Source organism: Anser anser (genome assembly GCF_964211835.1).
Source record: "Anser anser genome assembly, chromosome: 2".
Taxonomy (NCBI): Eukaryota; Metazoa; Chordata; class Aves; order Anseriformes; family Anatidae; genus Anser; species Anser anser.
Window position 1 is genome coordinate 19,569,417 of NC_139721.1, and position 23,124 is coordinate 19,592,540.

The 23,124-nt window shown below is 39.4% G+C and overlaps 1 protein-coding gene across 1 annotated transcript in view; it reads left to right on the plus strand.

Moving 5' to 3' along the window:
- Positions 1-22,181, plus strand: part of ABRA (actin binding Rho activating protein) — a 47,296-nt gene extending 25,115 nt beyond the window's left edge. The window contains exons 2-3 of the mRNA XM_083826459.1: positions 1,208-15,569; positions 20,217-22,181. Coding sequence (XP_083682585.1) covers positions 14,644-15,569; positions 20,217-20,694 — 1,404 coding nt within the window. The 5' untranslated portion in view covers positions 1,208-14,643 and the 3' untranslated portion in view covers positions 20,695-22,181. The remainder of the gene's footprint in view (positions 1-1,207; positions 15,570-20,216) is intronic.
- The last annotated feature ends 943 nt before the right edge of the window (positions 22,182-23,124 follow it).

The window sequence follows — 23,124 nt, forward strand, 5'->3', positions numbered from 1 at the left end:
CATTATATTTTATTTTTGTTATCTGAGATTTGTTACCACATACTATAAAGAGAACATCATCAATGAGAAAATACTCACGTCAGTCATCTACTGATATGAGTCAGTTCTTATAAAACCTCCAGCAGTAGTAGGCAGATCATTCCCATTCTTCAGGTAAGGCATTGATTGTAAGAACACTTTCTGAAGTGCAGTGTAAAGTACGGCATTTTACATAGTTCAAATAGAGCTGATTGACAGCTAAGTGGAAAGTTAAATAAGATTTCCCAAACATCTTTTGCTAGAAATTTGATAATCCTTTTGGATGGACTGTACAGCCCCTCCACAATTAAAAAAAGGTGGAGCTGCATCCGTGAATCTTTCTGCTTAACAAACATGTTTACAACAAGCAGGGAGGGAGGGAGTCAAAGTGATTTCACGTGCAGAGGAACATATCTCTTCTGATGGCGTCATGCAGCAAGATGACAGCTCACTAAAGATGGTTTCAGGTTTCTGAACTGATTGGGGCTGGGATGGTATTGCTGCTAACTGAACATGCCAGTCAGGATCAGAGCTGAGTCTTTCATGTTATAGTAAACCCAGATGAAACCTTGGCAGTGTGACCACATTAACCTCATGACTCTTGATCTCTCAATTATGTCCAACTCACCACTCACGGAAAAATTTGGGACAAGCTTGACTCTAACAGTAATTTATTTATTTCCATAAATGATCTATTTACTCTGGCTTGGAGGTCAGCATCTTTTTTTAAAGACAGTCACACTTAGTAGGGTATTATCTGTTCTTTTGAGATGTTGTAATGGTCTAAAATGAAGATGTAGGACAGTTAGTGTTATATAAAGAAATTTAACCTGTGAATTTATTTGTCATCCAGAATTTGGGCAAATCAGAAGATTATGAAAAGAGTTGCAAGTGACAATTACTGCAGTCATGCTGTTATATGAGCTAGTCCTGATGAGCCTATGAAAATCCTCTTGCTCAAGAAGGCAGGTGAAGTTTAGAGAAGAGTTAAGCTGTACTCAGAACATACCGAGCACGAGAACGAACAGGCAGTACGATACCAGCTAGGAAGTCACCCACACCGGTCATGAACGGGTGGACATTCCTAACTGGTTCTGTCCAGCAAGAGGGCTCTTGATCAGTGGCAATATCTTAGTTACGTCATTATTCCTCCCGCAACCCCATGTAATTCCTGCTTGTTCTGTCCCAGAATCACAGAAGATGCAAACCTCCTAAAGCGAAATCAGGGATGCGTTTGGCAGAGACGTATGCTGGATATTGCTTCAAAGCTCCACATGCTTCCTACAAATTCTGTCCAAAGAAAGCTACTACATTTTCCTTACAGAAGTACCTAAGCAACCTCAGATCAAGAGCTTCATTTTGATGAAAGACTAAATTCCCCCTGGAGTTAGGCAAGTATTTAACTGCACTATGTCAAATGTTCAGGATAGTGTGGAGATTGCTCATGGCAGTAAAGATAGACAAATTAAGTTTTTGTGAAAATTGACTGAGCAGGAGCTAACTCACGTAACCTCCAAAGATATCTCCAAAAATAACTCATCATACATTACTGCTCCTCTGATTTTCTGTGCTACAAAGGTACTTTTAAAATGCTTGCCATTTTTATTCTTAAACATTTTTTAAATTAGTGAACTGGAAGAGCACTTTCCTAAAATGAATACAGAAGATGGCACTATATGAATATAGTGCCACTTTCTCAACAGGGAAAACCCCTCCACCACTGAAAAAAAATAGTGAACTTATATTCAGATTTGAATTGTTTATTCTCCCTTTTGTTAGCATGTGATATGTGTATCTATCACTGCCATTGCTTAGCTCTGCACCTCTAGCCTGAGCTAGGCCAAACTTGGGACTGGGCCAACAGGGACTCCTCTACCCTGGCGGGAGGACAAAGGGTCTGGGAAATAGAGGGCTCCCCCCTGGTTGACGAGAGAGGGGTTCGGGAGCATCTGAGTGGGCTCAATGCACACAAATCCATGGGTCCCGATGGGATGCATCCACATGTGCTAAGGGAGTTGGCAGAGGTGATCACCAAACCGCTCTCTATCACCTTTGAAAGGTCCTGGAGAACAGGAGAGGTGCCTGAAGACTAGAGGATAGCCAATGTCACTCCGGTCTTCAAGAAGGGCAAGAAGGAGGATCCAGGAAACTACAGGCCAGTCAGTCTCTACTCTGTCCCTAGAAAGGTGTTGGAACAGTTTGTTCTGGATGCCATCTCCAAGCAATTGGAAGAGAAAAATGTTATGAGGAGTAGTCAGCATGGATTCACCAAGGGGAAGTCGTGCTCGACCAACCTCGTTGCCTTCTATGATGGCATCACCAGCTGGGTAGATGGGGGGAGAGCAGTGGATGCCATCTACCTTGACTTTAGCAAGGCTTTCAATACTGTCTCCCATGACATCCTGATAGCAAAGCTGAGGAAGTGTGGGATAGAGGAGTGGACAGTAAGGTGGGTTGAGAACTGGCTGACTGGCCGAGCTCAGAGGGTGGTGATCAGTGGCACAGAGTCCGGCTGGAGACCTGTGACTAGCGGCATTCCCCAGGGGTCAGTGCTGGGTCAGGTCTTGTTCAACATCTTCATCGACGATGTTGATGAGGGAATAGTGTCTGTTCTCAGCAAGTACGCCGATGACACAAAGCTGGGAGGAGTGGCTGACAAGCCAGAAGGCTGTGCTGCCATTCAGCAAGACCTGGACAGGCTGGAAAGATGGGCAGGAAGAAACCAAATAAGGTTTAGTAAGAGCAAGTGTAGAGTCCTGCACCTGGGAAGGAACAACCAGACGTATCAGTACAGGCTGGGGGATGACCTGCTGGAGAGGAGCTCTGAGGAGAAGGATCTGGGGGTCCTGGTGGACGACAGGTTGACCATGAGCCAGCAGTGTGCCCTGGTGGCCAAGAGGGCCAATGGGATCCTGGCATGCATTAAAAGGAGAGTGGCCAGCAGGTCAAGGGAGGTGATCCTCCCCCTCTACTCTGCCCTGGTCAGGCCTCACCTGGAGTACTGTGTACAGTTCTGGGCTCCCCGGTACAAAAAAAGACAGGGATCTCCTGGAAAGAGTCCAGCAGAGGGCCACAAAGATGATGCGGGGCCTGGAGCATCTTCCCTATGAGGAAAGGCTGAGAGACCTGGGTCTGTTCAGCCTGGAGAAAAGATGACTGAGAGGGGATCTCATCAACGTGTATAAATACCTGAGGTGTGGGAGACAGAGGGATTTGGCCAACCTCTTTTCAGTGGTTTGTGGGGACAGGACAAGGGGAAATGGCCACAAGATGGAGCACAGGAAGTTCCGCACCAACATGCGAAAGAACTTCTTCACGGTGAGGGTGACGGAGCACAGGAACAGGCTGCCCAGGGAGGTTGTGGAATCTCCTTCTCTGGAGATATTCAAGGCCCGTGTGGACGTCTACCTGGGCAGCCTGCTCTAAGGAACCTGCTTTGGCAGGGGGGTTGGACCCGATGATCTTTCGAGGTCCCTTCCAACCCCTTCAATTCTGTGATTTTCAGAGTGGTGAGTTCCATTCTGTGCTCTTCATTCTGTGGTTTGTCCACATCTGTCCACATACTCTGGTCCCAACACATGTATGTAGTTGTCAGTATTGTCTATACTGTTACCATTGTTCTTCTCAATTAAAAATAAAACTTTTTTTTTTCTTCCAGTCTATCAGTCTTCATATATCACATAATAATTACTTATCTTTCCAGTAGGCTCACTGGTATCATCTGGAGTCCCTGGGTTATCACGGCTTAATCAGCAGCAATAGGTATCAGAATCTTACCCTTACAAATCTCATGAGATTTGAACTACCTCTTGTATTAAAACATTAAATATGCATGAAATAAGACATCTGAAGTTATTTGTATGTAGAAAAAAACCACAATATTCTTTAACTGAGAGCTACAGTATATTGGTCTGTGCCTAATACTGAGTTTCCTGAGCTTTCCTGAGTTTTCCAGCACTGTTTCACAGCTGGACCTTGATCTCTGGTCTATTTTTAATAAATATCAAGAAACCATATAAAAACAAAGGCAATAGCCCAAACACAGAAAATGCAATGGCTCAGAATAATGGTTTACTAAAGATGAAATAAAATAATGTTTGGATATATTTAGTACATACCAAATTTTCTTATGCAACTCACATCCAAACATTATAAACTAATCACTAAAGTTTCAGAATCACCAATAATTACTTTAAAAATAAGCTATAGACTTCCTGTAAGGAAAATAAATTACTACCAAAAAGTAGTGGAAAGAAGGGTGCTCCTGGCATTTATATTCCTTAACTTAGGTTTAGTTTTTCTATAGTAGACAACAGAACAAAGTTTTTAATAGATTATATCTCCCTAGTGTTGCGGCATTTCCTTGAACATCTGGTTAGAACTTTCCAGCAGTAGGCAAGGGAAGCAGCTCTCACTGTGGTCTTTGTAGAGTCTTATATAGGGACTACTATCATGTCTAATAGACATCCTTGGAGATCCAGAGAGTAACTTAGCAGTCAGTGCATCCTTTACAGCATACAGGTGATAACAATGCTTTCTGCAGGCTGCTAGCTAAGTCTGGCCCTGAGTTGTTGTGACTTCGGTTCATTTGGGTTGTGTCTGTTCAGGGTGATGGAAAACACAACAGGATCTAGAAGACAAATTTTTTGTTTGGGACACTACGTTGAGGAGTGATTGGACAAAATGCACTAGTGAAATCAGACAGATGAAAACCCAGAGTTCCCCATCCCAGTGCAAGCGTTCCCTTGTAGTACAGGTTTTTGGAGGTTATTTTTTACTCTCTCCTTCACCTCTTGAACACTGGATGTTTTGAGTTAGAGCTTTGCCAGGAGGTGACGGATGTGAAGAGGTATTCCCTCCTCCTAGCCATTGGTGACTGAGCTCTCTCCTGGTAAGCCAGAGATGTTTCTTTGAACCATTTCAGCTCCAGTAGTGCTTTTAAATGCTGAAGAACCTAATGTGAAACCTAATTTGGCACTACTAAATTGGAGTAGCACTCTTGATAGCGACCTGCTGGATCACTGGCCCATAATGAGCACAGTCCACGCTCTCCGACCACATTTATCTTTTAAAGATTGGGGGGCATGGGTGCAGGCCCATTGCCAAAATTAAACAAGAAGCAAGTGGCAGATGCATTGGCAAAATGGGAACATACACAAAACTTTCTTGCAACTGCTGCTTACTCCTCCGGGGCATTAATCAACAAATGCAGGCTTACTAACTAAAAGAAGAGGAGACAATTTCAGCTTCTTCCACAAAACAGAGAGGAAAACCAGATGGCTTCTGAGACCCTAGGAACAGAAGAATGCCTGAACTAGCAAAAAGCTAGTTTGTCACTTCTTTATCAGACAGTCTTTGTGGGGGAAAAAAAAACAACAACAACAAAAAAAAACTTGATAGATCAGAATATTAAGACATAAATATGAAATATTTAGAGCTTATAGGAGCTTGAGGACAGAACATCTAAGAGGCAGGCTGAGAACAGTTAGTGTATTTTTCTTTTGCGAGGGAAAAATGTAGAGCAACTATTAATTTTGAAAGCTTGTACAGAAATATAGTCCTCAAGCCAGACAAATCTTTCTGCTTTCTTTCAGCAATTTTAATAGATTCTATGACCAAATAAATTCAGTCATAGAAATCAAATCTTCCCTTAGAAGTCTGCATGCATTTTTAACCTCCTTTATCATTAAGTACTTTTCCTAGTAACAAACTTAGAACCAACATTTCTCATTAATAACCAGCAGAAAAAGGTCTTCCTCCCTTTTACCTCCTCAGCTGACTGGTTGACAAGTTTCTGTGAACCCCTGCTCTGGGTACCTACCTCTTTCCATGATGCTCCTGAAAGACCTTCAGGGTTGAGGGGAAGGAATAACTGGGTTGAAGAGATAGTAGCTGCACTAAGCATCCATCACTGCACAAGACCTCTCACGTTTCTACAATATGAATCTCATGAATGATGCAGATTAAATCAGATTAAATTCATAAGAAGGTGCCTTTGAAGGCTTATAACAAACAAGTCCAAAACAATGACAATGAGAAATTTTCTTCCTACGTTCAACTATTTTTATTGTACTTTTAATGTATATACAGTAGACATATTTCCTGTGGATTTTTTCCTAAAATGGTTGCCAAATGTGTGCAATATTGTAGCCCTGGGGCTCAACTAAACCTTGCCTTTGTGATTATTAAACTGCCAACAAGGGGAGTTAAAAGGCAGCCTTATAGCAGGGATGCTGGGTCAATGTGTTTCCTGGTGCCAGTCTTTGCCTGTGAATTCCAGTCACAGAAATGCCTCTTATGTAATTCCCAGTGGTTTTCAAAATGTATCACAAGAAGGCTTTTATCTTTATTACTTCTCTCCTACCATTCAAAATCTCCCAGTCATTTTCTCTGTCTTTCCTGAGTAAAGTTTGAACTTTATAAATCACATGCGAAGATAAATACCAAGAGACAAATAAAGGCCAATATTGATATAGTGCAGCAATTTCAGCAAAAATATTTATTGGCAATCATCTGCCTAAGAAAGAGCAAAAACAGATTACTTCTGTCTGACTGAAGTTTCAACCATTGTTATTATACTGGAAAACCTGTTAAGCCCTCAGGGACAGATTCAATGGCCTCTGCCACAAACCTTAACAGCCTCCACAGAGAAAAAAAGATGAATGCAGTAGCTCCAAAAATTACCATATCCAGTCAAGTGATGTGAGTAACATAACACTCTTCAAACATAAACACGTGCTTCTCTTTTCTCTTTATTTTCTCATTATGTAAAAAACTCATTGCGCTTTGATTATTTTAAGAAAGGAGCTAGAAAAGCTGAGGCAGTATTGTGGAGCTGTTAAATAATGCTGAGTTTGTTGTTGTTCAGTCAAATCCCATTCCACATTCATCTTCTGATCATCTCCTCAGGTATACTACACTAGACTAAGTCAGGAATGAGTAATGATGCAGGGAAGGAGCTAGAAAGGTCCAGTGCAGTGAGAGCTGAGGACAGTTTACATGTCCAAGTAGGAAACCACCTGAGGCCAACCAGCCACACGCTTTCCAAAATCAGATGCAACTCTTGAAAATTCACCACCTACTCAAATCTTCTATGTTAAGCAGGCTAAAGTTACTGCTGAAGGAAGTGCCAAAAATGCTGATTCAGTCAAGAAAGGGGTGCGGGGTGTCAATTTTCTCCTCTATATTTCTATTAATACACTGATCTATAATTTAAATCATCCACTAAATCATCCACTGGATTAATCAGCATACTTGTCTGTGTGCCAAACTGAAGAGAAACTGAAGTACCTGTGACTCCCACAGAATGGTTCATCCCAGTTTGTGTATGCTACTACCAGTAATTACCTATCCTTATACCCAAGAGGAAAGCATAACTTTCTCCCTTTCTGCAGTCTAATGACAGACAGTTTTAAATAACACCCACAAGGAACAGTCCTCAAGATCCAACTCATTACTTTCTTGCAAAGAGTTTTGAGTCTAAATCACAGTCTATTAATTACCCTTACATCATATAACAAATAAGACAAACTTCTTAAGAGTAGTTTAAAAAGGAGGTAGCCATGTAATTTAATCTAACTTGTTCTCAAAGTCTTTGATCAAAACTAACCCCAGAGAGCCTTGGGAATATCTGCTCTAACTTCCCTGGCAATTGAAGACAAGGCGCGAGCCATGGAAATCCTCGTGCAGCACTGCAAATACCAGCTGGTCTCCTGGGAGTTCCCATCGCTCACCTCTTGACACCTGATGTCAGCTGGGCTCACGCAAGTAACTCCACAGGGCAGCCCTCCTGTCGTAGAGTGGCCACGGGACTTTCGCTCAGCTCAGGACATGCAGAGTTAGGGGTCTACCTCTACTAACAAAAACACAGCTGCATGCTGTTAAAGCAGTTGGTGGTTAAGTGAGGAATAATAAATAACGCCGTGTCCTGCCTGGTGCAGTGGAATGTGATAGTGGGAGAGCGGACAGAGCCAACAGCACTCGAGAGATTTCATTTGTGTTACCCAAAGGTCAAGAACCGCAGTCACAGTTTAAAGCCTGAGTATATCAGTACTGCTTTTTCAAATGAGAATCATCATGATGAATTTGTCAGGAGGATTTCTGCTTTCTACCATGGATTCCTCCAAATCTGGGCCATAACGTCCCACTTGTCACCAGACTGGGTGAAAGGGAAATACCAACTTTTCCCTCCTTGAACGAACAGATTTTGGCTTTATGCAGAGAATGTTTTTCCCTGACAAAAGGCACCAAATTCAGTTCCTATTTTACAACTTCCTTGACAACATCTGTACACAGATTTGGGCTCAAAAATAAATCAGCAAAAACATCTAGAATTCCCTTTTCACAAGGAATAGATCCTTTGTTTTAGGACCTTTAAGGATATGGAATAACAATAGAGCGGTGTAATTTGACTGAAGCACCAAAAATAAACTAGTTGCTTTAGCCAGTTGAGAGAGTAAAAAACAATTAGACAATTTTTGTCTAATTCAAGGCATTTCCTTCAGTGACTACTAAAAACAAACAAACAAAAAAAGTGCATAGAAAAAAAAAAAGTACTGTAGATAAATATTGAGATAGGCCTGTTTTCTCAGCTATGAGTGTGGTCCTGAGTGAAAACACTGAAGTACTGGATTTTATCTAAAAAATCTGTTTTTCTGTGGCTTTTCTTTCCTGATATGTGTAGGCTTTTCTGTGTTTGAAGAGCTTGGAACATGTTTCCTAAAACTTGCAGTCTGTTTTCTGCTCCCTCCTCAAACCAAGATTTCAAATCTGAGAGGAGAGAGAAGAGAAAGTTTCAAGTTTTGCCATATAATGACAGTAACTAGCAACTCTGTTAGAAGCTAAATGTCCATTTTCAAAGATCCTACAAAACCCTGTGGTAGGTTGACTACATGCATCTTTGGATGTAACATGGTAAAGGCACATTTATGTCTGTTTTGTTTTGGTTTGTTTTTTTGTCCATTTTGTAATCTGCATTGTCAAATTTTAAACATGCCTGATATACTATAATGATAATACAGGAGAACAAAGTGAGTGATGCATATCCAGTAATAAATGGAGGTAAATATTCTTTGAACAGACCAATGATAAAGTATACAAATAAAAATATCCATTCAGTTCTGCTCTAAAGCATACTGCTCTAAACAGGAGACACTGTCTCTGAAAGGAAAATTTTTCAAAAGTTGTGAAAATTCTTTTTTCCTGCCATATTTGTCACTCTGAAATCTGAGAAACACCAATAAACAGAAACATGCAGTTATTTTAAACAGAAAAACAAAACTTAAAAGCCATAATGCATGGGAATGCTGCCTTATTAATAGTTGAAAGTGATTTGACTACACCTCTTATCTCTGGATTTGTACCACCTTCTGTCTTTATAGAACAGTGGTTTTAATTTTTTTTATTTTTTTTTTCTTGGTGATGTTTAAAATACATTTATCTTCTATCGTATTACAACTAGGTGTCTGATTGCAGGTTCTCCTTATGGCATGGCTCCCATCCATCTCATGTTGCAAAGTTATGTGAAGACTTTAAATTCCTTGTATCTAATGTTCTGTTCAGGGACAGGTTTCAGTAGCAGCCAATAATTTCATATTCTCAAAGCCATAAAACTATTTCTTGGTAAATTGTAAACTAAGATATGTCAACAAGTTAGAACCACAAAATTAATCTGCTCATAATATAAAATTATATAATTTTCTTATCAGAAAAAAAATTCACTAACAAAGAGATATGATCAATATAACCTTGAATAGCAGCATATTTTCAGGTATCTTTTAAAGTCTATCTTGTTTTCATCATCTTCAAAAATTCCTTCATACTGCAAACAGAACTGAATGCAAATGCTTTCCTGCAAATGTTTATTTATACTTTTAAATGAATTTGCTTCATTACTGTTTGCTCCTTGTTTCTGTTTACTCCCTACAGGTACTCAGATAAAAGATGTATTTATGTTTGAAAGCACAATGGTATTAAAAGGATCTGAGCTTACCTTCTTTTTCTTTTCCTGTATAGATTTGATTAAACTGCAGATTCCTTGTGGGTACTTGGATATCTAACTCCCATTGAAAACAGTGGGCACTATGTGCAGAAGTAGGAAGAGAGTGTCAAAGTGATTTACAGCACTATATCCTAAAATTATTTTTTTTGTTTTCTGTAAAAGTGAAGGTAACTTTAGAGGAAGTAAATATTAAAGACAGCAAAGACTTTTGTCACAACAGTAGCTGTGCTTCTATAGAAGCTTGAAGATATATGGAGACATCTCTGTGCCCTGAGCTGGGTTTCTCTGAGCCGTAACACCCAGGTCTCTCGATCGTGCTGAATGCTCATCTTTAGCCAGTTCAGATTACACAGAGCTGTTTTTTATCTTTAGGTTGACTCACGTTTAAGCCTGCCTCATGTAGAATGAGATGAGCTTTAGGGATATACGCTACAACTCGTTAGCTATGGTTGCTGCTGCCGGATGGTGGGCCTACCCTCTCTACCCCTGGTACCCTGCCGCAATGAAGATTCTTTCAGATCTGGTTCTGAACAGGGTTTTCTTGGCAGTTTGTTGGGTGTATTTTTTTTTCACAAAGTAGAGCTATCATCATAGGTCATGGATAAACCCTGATCTCTCATATAGTTGAATTCTGATATTACACGTAATCAAATACAGATTCAAGATTCCCTGTTAATTACAGAGGGATAGCTGACTCAGTACAACAGAATTTCAGGAAAAAAAGAAAAAAAAAGATTGTGGTTAAATGCAAACATAAAAGGATGAAAACATTAAAAATAAAAAAAAATAAAAAATGCACCAATGAATGTGTAGGCTGTTTTCTGTTAACAGAAAGAGAGGATCCAGTCCAAAGGCACAGGAGTGGTCCATTTCTAAGAACTGACACCTGCACTATACACAAGACTGCACACTGAATGAGGCACAGTTGCTCATTACTATGGCTAGAAGTGATATGTTTGACGTGAACTCTAAAAATAAGGAAAACCAGAACTCTAACCCATTACACCAAGGCTTTCTGTGATCACTGGCAATGTATAGTGTTCTGACACAACATACTCTAACGGTGTCATGATGAAAAGAAAACTCAGTCTTGAGATTCCTTATTGATAATGGCAGCTGGTTATATTTAACCATGAAACACAGATTGTTCTCATTATTCATCACTAACTCTGAGGAGGAAGACAGCATCTTTTATGAGCTTACAACTGGATGAAAATGAAATTCCTTGTTTTAAGGCATCAAAAACATTGAATAACTTACATACAATGTCTGACAAAGTAAAAGAATGAAGGATAAATCCTACTTTTAAAATTAAGCGCGGAAAGAAAAGGAGAAGGGAGAAAGGAGAAAGGACGACAAACCAGTCTCCTCAGTGACTGTTAATATTCCACATAATGGGACAGCAAATAAAATTGTTTTTAAAAACAGTGAAACTACAGAGAACAATTCATCTAGGGAAAACAAACAAACAAACAAAAAAACACAACTCATAAACAACTTTAAACATTAACAGTGGCAACCTCTTAGATGGTCTTTCATGACTCTAGATTCAGGAAATCAGAAGTATTATGTGTAATGCAGCAGTCCAAAAGGAGCTACAGGGTTCTAGGAACAACAGACTTGCCTCAAGATGTCAAAGAGATTGCATCCCAGAACTGCACGTAGTTAGGGCAAAGAAAAAGGAGTTCACAGCTTCCAACTACATCACGTCTACTCATCTATTTATCTGCTCCAGATGCTATTACTCCTATATACCTTCTACACTAAATTATCCCTCAAGACTTACTTCAAGCAGAATTCTTGGAAAGTCCATTGGAGCACACCCTGTGAAGTATTTAAGTCATATAGGAAATGTGATCCAAGCCAATAGCTGGCTATTGGCTTTTGGAAGTGCCAACAGGGAGATTAGACATTAGCTTTGGCCACTAAGAATAAAAATGAAAAAATAAAAATAAAAAATAAAAATCTCTTACTGGAGCAAAACATAAATTAACTAAGCAACTGACAATGTATGAATCTGACTGGATGACTCAAACATTATTTATACTTCTCTCATGACAGACTTCTCACTGGCAACATCACAATGTAAAATAAGGCATCATTCAACATTTTCAAGATGTGATTGTACACCCTAAAATTAAGCATAATAAATTCAGCTGTCTTGGAATAATTACATTAAAGTTTCACTGGCACATTGAACAAGCCTATGGTATTACAACTTCAGCTTAAAATAGTGACCAGTTTAAACTAAACATTTGTTTAACATATTGTCATGCAACATGGATTTAATAGTAATTTAGAACTATGATTTTGGTATTCAATTTAATTAGTCTGTGACTTTTTGCTGCCATTTATCTAAACTCTGTAAGCCTTAAGTCTGTGGGACAATGATTAATACACTAAAGTCAAGCCCATCAGGAAAAAAGTAATTAAAAAAAACCTCTATATTAAGAAATTCTTTGAAATGGGCTGTTATTTCCAAGCCTTCAGAAGGAGTATAATTCTTTCTTGAGACCACAAATTTCAATACAGCCACTTGCAAAGACAGGAGGAGAATAAAAATATCCAAGAACCTCAACAGGAATTGCAGTAATAAACCTAGCAGAACCTTTTAACAAGGACAGGTACACACGATTTTGATTTGACAAATTTTGTTAAGGTGTTTTTTTTTTTTTTTTTTTTTTTTTGGTAAAGCAGCCACCTTTGAAGGATCAACAAGAGCAGCAGTTGGTATGTTGGTCAGGTTTTTGATTTTTATCTCATACGCAAAATTGGAATAGTACAAAATTAACTGGAAAAAAATCACATGAAAACAAATAGCAATATCTATCCATCAAACAACATGCTTGCTAACAGGATCTCCTTTATACTTACCTGCTATTTTCACTCATTTTTCTAAACATGGATCATACAGTATATTTATGAAATATGAATGAAGTTGCAAGAACTCTGGAACAGGCAAAAAAATCAGATTGATCATGCCAAATATATTAAAAAAAATCTGAACAATTCAGATTGCAATTTAATAACAATTAATTCCTAAAGTCTTGGCCACCGTTATCCTCAAGAAATCATAAGAAATGGTATAACGAGCTGGTGTCATACTCCTATGCTGCACATGCATTATTCTCTTCTTTCATCTCCATCTTCCTTAGCTGTTACAGAACATGCACCACCCTGTGTGCATGCATGACTGCACATGCGTACTTGTAAACACAAGAAGCTCCTATTCCTGATTAGCCTTTAAGCAGTACCAAAATAAATGTCCAGTAACACATGCTTCTTAATCAGGTTGCGCCAGTACACCTCATAATGGCATTTCAGAGTTATGATAAGCTGGTAATAGCCACGATTGTACAGTATAGTGAGGTAATACATTTCTTTCTAAAATAAAAGCATGATTAAATATCAAATAGCAACACTAACCTACGTTATGTCATCAGTTTTGAAAAGGAAATGACCCCACAGATTAATGAGGAATTCTGCCTAGAAGTCAAAGGTATGATAAAGCTTTATTATTAAACAAGAGCTAGATATAATCAAACCTACTTGAAAAAGCCCAGCCTTTGAGAGAATCAAAAAAGGCAGAGTAGTAAGAGTCCATATTTATCTCTGTTATAACACCAATGAAGCCAATAGAATTCCTTGAAGTTCAGTTTGCCTGACTGCCACATGGCAAGTATGGCATGTCATCTGCTAAGCTGCAAGGTATGATAGATGGAAAAAGCAATGCCATTTTCCTTTCCTGTTTAGGAAACAATATACTAAGAAATAAGACACTATAGGACTGTAACTCAGAAAATGCCTGTTTATTATTATGTAACAACTGATAAAACCCACCAAAAAAATTTATAAATCCAAATATGACCACTCTCCAGGAAGTCCTCTGGAATGAAGAAATCATGATTTTTCCTAGAAAACTATTTTTTTATATGCTGTAAACGCTGAACATAATTATGTTGTAAATAACATACAACTAAACACTAATTTATATAGATAACTTCCTTGAAAAAGCAGTCAGAAATGCAACAGGTTATACTTTTTTTTTTTTCAAAATCCTAAATAAAAATTAGGAGAGCATTCATCCATCCAATCAAGTCAGACTTATTATATTAATCTTCAGACTAGAGATAGTGATTCACTCATTCTTAGCATTGACACCAAATACAATATTGTTCCTAAAACCCCCTAAAGGTACACTGTAAACAGACATAAATAGAGAATAACTCAGAACAGAGTACAAAAATACCTTTATAAAATTAGCAAACCTGGATTTTCTTGGATATGTGAGCAATAAAGTGAAATCACCTAGCATCTTTTTACAAAATGCATCTAAACATTTCTCATTCATAGCCTGCTTCTGGCTTTACACTCCGTGACTAGGGGCAAGTTTTGCCTGCGATGATGCGTGGTCTCTGCTCTGTCAGCAACTGACAGCCCCTAACATTTAGCCCTTTCGGACACTCTGTTCAATATCTTTAACCCAAGTTCTACACTTGCCAACAAATTGGGGGTTGAGCAGTCCCTGGGAAGAGTGCTTATAGGAGCCATGAATTTCTCACTATTCCCAGTACAGGTCTGTGTCATCCTGTTTACATCACGCATCATTCATCCGCTGTGATGAAATGCGATCCCGTGTTTTAAAAAAAGAACTCTGTAACAGTGAGGATACTATATCTTTGTGCAAAGTGTTTCACATATTTTCCATGGGCACAAACTGCTCCCACTTCTATTTAAATCTCGGCAGCTCTCTGCTGGACATTACTTGCTTCAGGAAGCTCATTCAGGAGGTGCTTAACATAAGAGGGCTAAGCACCAACAGGGCAGCAGACAGCAGCATGGCTCCCGAAGAGAAGGTGAGCACGACTCCTGCGAAAAGGGCTGTCCACAAGATCCGAACTGCCACCTTAGTCTTCAGCTTGGCACGAGGTTGGCAGCAGTGGGCAACTGACCACAACATAAAGCAAGCCCAAGAACCTGCCGGGTGGGTCCCCAGCGCAGAGGACTCATCAACTCGGCCAGTGCAAGAAAGACCCTTTGAAAAATGGCCAATTCCATCCAGCAAGAGGGACCAAGGAAAAGACAATGAAAAATCCTCAGCAAAGGAATCAATGACAATAAGAGATGCTGAAAAAAAATCAAGGGAATCGGATGAAGCCCTCAAAAAGTTCAACATTAAAAGCAAAGAGGTGACCAAGACAGTTGTAAGCAAAGCCTACGAACGAGGGGGTGACGTTAGCCTCCTCAGCGACAGATATGAGAACAATGGCAGCTCAGAGATGATCAAGCTCAAAGAAGAATCAAATGCTATTGACAAAATTCTTAGTGCCAAATTATCCCCCACAATAAGGAGAAAGTGTTCAAACATGGTATCAGAGCTGACCAAGGGCTGGAAGCAGATGGAAGAAGAGGTCAAAGCGGGGACTGAGGAAGAACTGCTGCTTAACTGCCACGACGACAGCATGGATGCAGAGGACAGTGGCTATGGGGAAGCAGAGGACAGTGACCGAGAGGTGACGGCTGTGAGGATTAAACGACCTGTGCCATCTTTGTAAGTAAAACACTTTTTTGTTACAGTATCACAAGTGGTTAGCAGACCCTGAAACAGGAACAGGTTTCCACAACAAATAAGTGACATGAGAGCAGGAAAAAAATAAATCATAGCAAATGGTCAACGAGAAAGAATTATTCCTAAAGAAAAAGCAAAACAATAATAACAATAAAAAAAATCCAGAAGACCTTTCGCATATCTCTCTACGCTTAAACGGTTAATCAATAACTTCTGACCGTAGACTTGCATTTCACGTACTATATACATAAGAGGCACAGGATGTTATATTTGGAAAATGTTAAATTTGACACTAGGTTTATTGGTTCATCTAAATCACTGCTTACCTCTTAATATCTTAGTCCACATTTCAGATTAACATTTTTTCTTCCTCAAGAACCCACAGCTATTCAGATGATCCTAGAGGTCTTTTCTAACCTGAATGATTCTACGATTTCAGCAGATACTAATTCTAAAGCAACACACTTTAGCAAATAACATTTCCAAATATTTATTCATTATTTTGCTTTGCATAAATTGTGAATAATCTTGGGAGTGATTTGCCCCAAATGTCCAAAAATAGATATTGAGGGAAATACGTCTAGATACATATTAACAAATTCTGGGTTCACTGCTTCTCTTTGGAAGCTTTCCATATGGATTTGGAATTCATCAAGTCAAAGGATGGAACTTCTCTGTTCGTATTCCCAGTTCCTGTGATATTAGAAAGCATTCAGCCTGCCTTTACTTCTGAAAGACTGATTTGAATCATGCTATAAATCATTTCTAAACCATAAGTCATTTGACAAAAAGAACATTTGAATCATCAATTCATTTTTCATATTCAACGCATCTCTGTGGGTACACACACACACGCTCTCTAAGTATGCTCATAGAGTCTGTTGTGGAACTTTCAGACATACAGACTTTCTTACGCCTGTAACTGGTGTAAACAGAAAGGAAGGAGAAAAAAATATTACTTACTGATGTAGTTATTACAGGTTCTAAAAAAAAAAAAGGGAGAATTAAGTAGTAAAATCATACTATCAGACAGTTTTGAGTAAGGCTACTTTCAGTAAGAGGACTGTGCTTGAAGATTACTACACAACAGCAACTGCACATTAAATTTAGAGTCCAAGTAGTAAACAAGTAAGGTTCAGCCACAGGCAGGCAGTCCTGGGGAAGCCTCCCAGAATTGCAGAAGAACAGCAGAAGCTGGTAGAAATTCCCCAGTTTGCTTTTCCAGAGACCTCCAGCAGAACAAACTTTTCAGAAGATGGCTACAAACAGTTGTGCTGTTGCCAGACTTGCCAGACAGTTGCCAAACCCACTCATCGCTCCCTTCTCAGGAAAAGATGAGAAGGCCCATATGTCCAACTGCAAGAGGGGAAGCTGTAGGCAGCTGTTAGAGACATAGCACATTATTCGCTCCAGCGCTCTGCTTCACAAACTCTGTAATGCCCCAGCGGACATGAACGTGCGGCCGAGCCTGAACTGTTCCGGCACACAACCTCACAACTAACTTCAAATTTTGATGAAGGAAAGCACTGCCTCTGGGGACAGGGTGTGTGCTAAGGCTTCTCTGGGGCAGGGAGGGCAGCTGGGGCCTAAATTTGGCTGGGGCAGGATCTGGCAGAGCTCCCCTGGCAGAGCAGAGCCCTGGGAAGAGGCTGGTGCCAGGACACGGCCTCCTGTCAGGGCCACAGTGTGGTGGGGCCTGAGTCTCTGCCATCTTCCGCTCTGCCTTGCATGCGAGACAAGCACAAGGGCATTCGAGATGAGAAGGCAGGCGTGTCACCTTCCCTGTGTGGGAAGGACTAACAAGATAGCAGGAATCAGAGGGCCAGGACCAATACGCTCGATACTGTATCCTAATTGCTATTTCAGAAACCAGAAACTGTGAACCAGCACAGATGAAAACATCAAAACTGGCTTCCTGGTCATTCTGCAGACAGCCAGGCAGACACTGCCAGTCCCACTAACCAGGTTTTGTACCCCACTGCCAGCAAGCACTTACCTTGGCCACCATTAAAACCAGGACTATGTCAACAACACAGTAAATTCCAGCACAGATGCCTAAACATGGATAGCTATTTTAACTACTCAGACAGGGTACTAAACAATGCTTTGCTGTATAACTGACCAGCCATCTCCCACGAGGAACAAATGGTTAACAGTCAATCTGAAAAAGCTCTCCAATAACCCAGAGCTTGAAAGCTTGTGGTCTCTGCTTTTGGGAGGGGCTGCGTGCACTGTCCTTTGACAGAAATTAGTTGAAAAGCAAACCAATAAAGCAAAGATTTCACACATTAGGAAAAGAGCACCATTTTACCTGCAAATGATGCCAATTAAAATAAATTGCTCAATAAAAAATTGATAGTAGAGGCAAAGCAGCTATATTTCCTTTAAACCTTACATATGTTTTCTCCATATGCCTAGTTTTAGTGCTGCTACCTAGGGAAAAATAGATTAGCCATATTTACTGAGGTGCAAATGATAGAAATAACACCCTCTCTATTACTTACAGCCATCTCTTCCACAGAAATCTGTCAGGAGTTTTTTTTCTACATTTATAGCACTATTACCAGGACTGGATTTATTTTTTTTTTTTAACTACCCACTTTTATGTATTTATTTTTTATAGCCTCAAAATACATTATTTTAGCCTGCTGTTTTTATGAACCTTCCAGTTTGGCTTAATCTTCTTCAAAAAGTCCGTAAGTGTATGATTGTTAAAGCACATCTCCTATTTTCCTCACTATGTCCCAGGAAAAAAAGCATCAGTGCCAGCATTTTTTCCCTCACATCAGCACCTTCATGACCTCCAGCTGCAACATTTACTGAAATCAGGCTGCTTCCTTAGTAGAGTGAATGTTAACTTCTACAGGTCTAGGAAATACTATTTCATTTCTGTTTAGGAGCCAAAAGGGCACAGCAGAGATATGTAATTCAAAACACTAAGAAAGGATTCATGCATTTTCCCTAAAGACAGGATAGTAGGGAACACAGGGCATGGGCACTGCTGTCGTACAAGTTCAGAATGCAATTTGGTTATTGCTTTGGTTAACAGGTAAACTTCTTTGACTCTTACAGGCAACAGGCTTGTTACAGTGGGTTAAGCTCACAATCTTCAGTTTGGATTCACAATCCATTGCATTAGGCACTGTATAGACAGGAAAAAAAGGATTCTAGGTGTATGACAGTTTATTATGTTAGCTCATCAACAAGCTAAACAATGAGGAAAATTGCACTTTGGCAATCAGAACTGGAAGATGCATTTTAAAAAAAGGTAGTTAACAATACAGAACTTCTAAAACCACTTAGGGCATCGTAAAAGCAAAAGGATAGATATAATGTTTTTCTCAACCACTGAAAAGATGATAAGGATAAGGAAGGTGATAATAGTATTCAGCTAAAAAAGAAATACGGGCTTCAGTAGGAAAAGATGAGAATACTTGCTAGACACTTTAATTAAAAAAAGAAAAGAAAAAAGAAACAAAACCAAAACCAACCAACCAAAAAAAAACATAACAAAGCCTTTAGAGCAAGCCTTCTCACTCCGTTGTCTTCTCCTCTCAGCCCCTCTTCTCTCTTTCAACAAGCTTAGTATAAAACAAAGCAATGGCCAAACAGCAGGCAGCAGGTTTGTAGTCCTCTGTACAGTTTTGCTAACTGTAGTTTTGTTCTGACTGTTCCTGTTAATATTCAGCAGATATTACCGGGGTGGTTTCAGAGCAGCCTTCTAGGGACTAAAAGTATTAGAAAACAAATTACTTCAGCATAGCCACAGCACAACATACTCCCTAGGCGAGCTCTGTACAGATGCAGTGACAGGATGTGGACAGCACAAAGACTAGCTCAGACTATCTATAACTCCCCCACAACATGTAAGATTGGTCACTAGAGGAAAGGGCATCAAGAATCTGTCTGCCTGCAGCCATCCAGTAATAAAATGCTGCTACAAACATGTACATGCATGAGATCAGTTAAGATCTCTGAAGATCTCCTCATCCTTTGACCTTGACACAAATTTCAGTAGCCTTAAGTTTCGTCCATACACCTGCCCAAGGGAACATGAATTTTGCACTTCAAAAATTGTTCAGAACCATAGATAAAATACGTATAGGCAGAGCTGCTACTGTACTTTTTTGTCCCTTTTTTTTTTTTTGAAATCAACATCTATGTTAAGGAACAGATTTTTCCAGACACTGCCCTCCCTATATGCTTCAGTCAAAAATAGGTGAGGCCCTGGTCTGTACACTTGCAATTACTGTCACTTGAAACGTTAAGACAGGCAGATTTCAGGTTCTGCAATGCAGACAGAAATGGAGAGCTATGTGACTGAATGAAGGCGCAGGTAATCAGCAGCATACTGTCTCGTATCCCTACAGAATTCAGTCAAAATGAGTTCAAATCTAGAAGGTGGTAGCATAGATGAGATCAAGCTGTTGTCAGTGAATTTGCTTTTGAAAGTCATCTGAAATGTGGACTAAAAGCCCTCAAAAGAACTAGTTTAGAACTGGTGAAAACATGCCACCTGGTGGTTAGCATCTGGTCTGGAAATATACAGCACATGTTAATATTAAGACTAGCAGGACTGTAATTAAACGATGAAATGCAAAGCTCAAATACTGTTTTTGTTTCTTTCAGCGCAAGCAAGCTCAGTGAGGAAAGGAGCACTAAGGCTCACAGGAAATACAGCCCCGTTAATAGCTTGAAGGACAGGTGGCAGGAATGGGCAGACCAGCACATCACGTCACAGAAGCTGAATCCCTTCAGTGAAGAATTTGACCATGAGCTGGCCATGTCCACACGCCTGCACAAAGGAGACGAAGGGTACGGCCGTCCGAAGGAAGGAACCAAAACTGCTGAAAGGGCCAAGAGAGCTGAGGCCCACATTCACCGGGAGATCAGGGACATGTGCTTCATCATTGAATCAATGGCTAAACCACGGCGTGACGGCAAGATCCAAGTCACTTTCGGGGAGCTCTTTGAAAGATATGTTCGTATTTCAGATAAGGTTGTTGGGATTCTCATGAGAGCCAGGAAACACGGACTGGTGGACTTTGAAGGAGAAATGTTATGGCAAGGAAGGGATGACAATGTCATAATTACATTATTAAAATAAGCAATGCTAGGACAAGAGCAACTTGCCTTGGAAAACCTCTGTTTTTCCCTTGCTGTTAGCTTTTGCACATTTGGAATACAAGATTTTTCCACCCCCCTGGACAAGAAAAGACATTGAGCATTTTTCTAAACATAAGCTTTATAACTATTGCATGATAAGCATCCAAATGGATTTTTCTCTGTACCAGGAGGGCTTGCAGGACACTTCAGTTAATTACTATACCAAAAAATAATTAAAGAAAAAATATATTGAACAATAAGCAGATGAACATAGAAAGCCACAGTAATACAAACAGCTACAAATGAATTCCAATTTTCACTTATCCTTACATTCAAGATCCTCTCGACCATTTAAACTGGGATATCACAAATATAAACCATGCCAGATCAGAAGCTGAATGATGATCTAAACTCAGGCCAAGTTTCTGATCTGTGAAAATGATCTTGTGTGCATATTTCCTAACTAATCATTCAAATGCATGAAAAAAGGGTTTATTTGAACACAATCAAGGATGCCAAATTTGTTTGCTATAAACGCTATAAGCAAATACTACTGCAGCATTATCTTGCAGCAACTACTGACAATTTTCTCTTACATATCACAGGAACTAAGACAAAATTCTTTTATGAGATTTTATTTATTTATTTATTGTATTTATATAATTTATTAGATTATTTCATTTTTAGAGTTATGGCTGATGAACAGAAAACACCAAAGAGAATAAAATACACAAGAAGGTTTGAATAGATAGCCACATAGAAAAATCTCTTACACGATATTGTGCAATATATCATCTGAATATCTATGCATCTTTCTTACAAATATAGGGGAAAGTAACATGTAACATTCAGATCAAGATGCCTGGGCAAGTAATTTGCATAATGAAAAAACAACGTTGTTTCCCCTCATAAGATTCTTTCAAAGTGAAAGAAAAAATATCTTCTTAGAGAAGAAAAGGGTGTGTGAACACCTTGCCTCTGTGATAAAACAAGTAGTGCTAACATATCATGAGAGTACAGGTACTCCAATTTGAGCCTCCAATGAACGTACAAATTATATCTTTTATAAGCAAGTGATACAAGAACTGGTTACTATGTGTCTCTTGTAAGTTGATGGAAAACAGTATTTCGGGCACAGTTATATGTTGTGAATCTAAGGAAGAAAAAATGTATTACTACTTGGACTCAATAGCACTTATTTAGCACTAATGTTTTCTTGAGATCTCTCGGACTAGTTAAATAGATCTGTAAAACTGACCTCTAAATGTGATATTTATGTATTAGAATGTTTACCTGCATATTCTTCCCATCTTTATACAATGACTTACAGATGCCTAAGTTGCTTTGAGAAAGTTTGCTTGTCAAAGGAATAATTGTAAATAAACTATTACTTTTTGGTTCTTTCTCCCACACACTAGAAAAGAAAAAAAAAAGTATATATGTTCCTATTCTTAGAAGTAAATAAAGTCACTAAGTTGTTTTGAAAAACAAGTACTTTCTCCTGTTCACGAGTACTGAAGGAAGTGAAGGTTTCTCTGTCCAAAACACCAGAACAAGATTTCAAAGTACATGGAAATGAAATAGAATACTAAATATCTGTACAAAGAACACACCCTAAAGGCAGAACAGGCTGCTCAGAGGCTACAGAGTCTCCCACCTTGGAGATTTCTAAAACCCACATGGATGTGGTCCTGGGCATCCTGCTCTGGGCGGCCCTGTTTGAGCAAGGGGTTGGACCAGATGATCTTTAGAGGACCCGTCCAACCTAAAGTATCCTGCAATTCTGTGAAATGTTAGGTGAATTGCATCGTATTTCTCCTCACAAGAATTCTCATCCTATTATTGGACAGCACAGCAGAGATTAGGTGCACACAGATACTTTTTTTGGTGATTCAAGGGTGATTTAAAGCCCAAGAATACTTCACCACTATATGAGGAATTATATACATCATCTTTCATTCAGTGTCCTTAGGTGGTAGGTACAATATATTTTTGTACTGAAACACTCGAACATGGCATTCTACCAAGAGGTGCATTTCAATGGCATGCATGTTTACCGCACGCAGTAAGAACTTGTGCTTTGATATGAAGTATGAATGTGCTTTGATATGAGACAGATGCATGTCTCTCATCTTTTACTGCTCTTGCCTTGTACAATGGAGGGTAGGCAGACACCTGACTTGGACTGAATAAGCTGCTGGCATTCTCAAATCCAGCTTTCTTCATCAAGGTTCATTACAGCACATTAAGTGTTTACTCTGAAGGTAACGATTGCTCATGATCCAGTCTTAATGTCTGAAATTTAAACATATCTCCATGTAAGTTGACAATGAGATTCAAAAGTTTTACCTACCTAAACATTTGAGAGCAACAGACTATAGACGTTTGACTTCTCTGCAGGCTCCTGTATGGCCAGAAATCATAATGGACA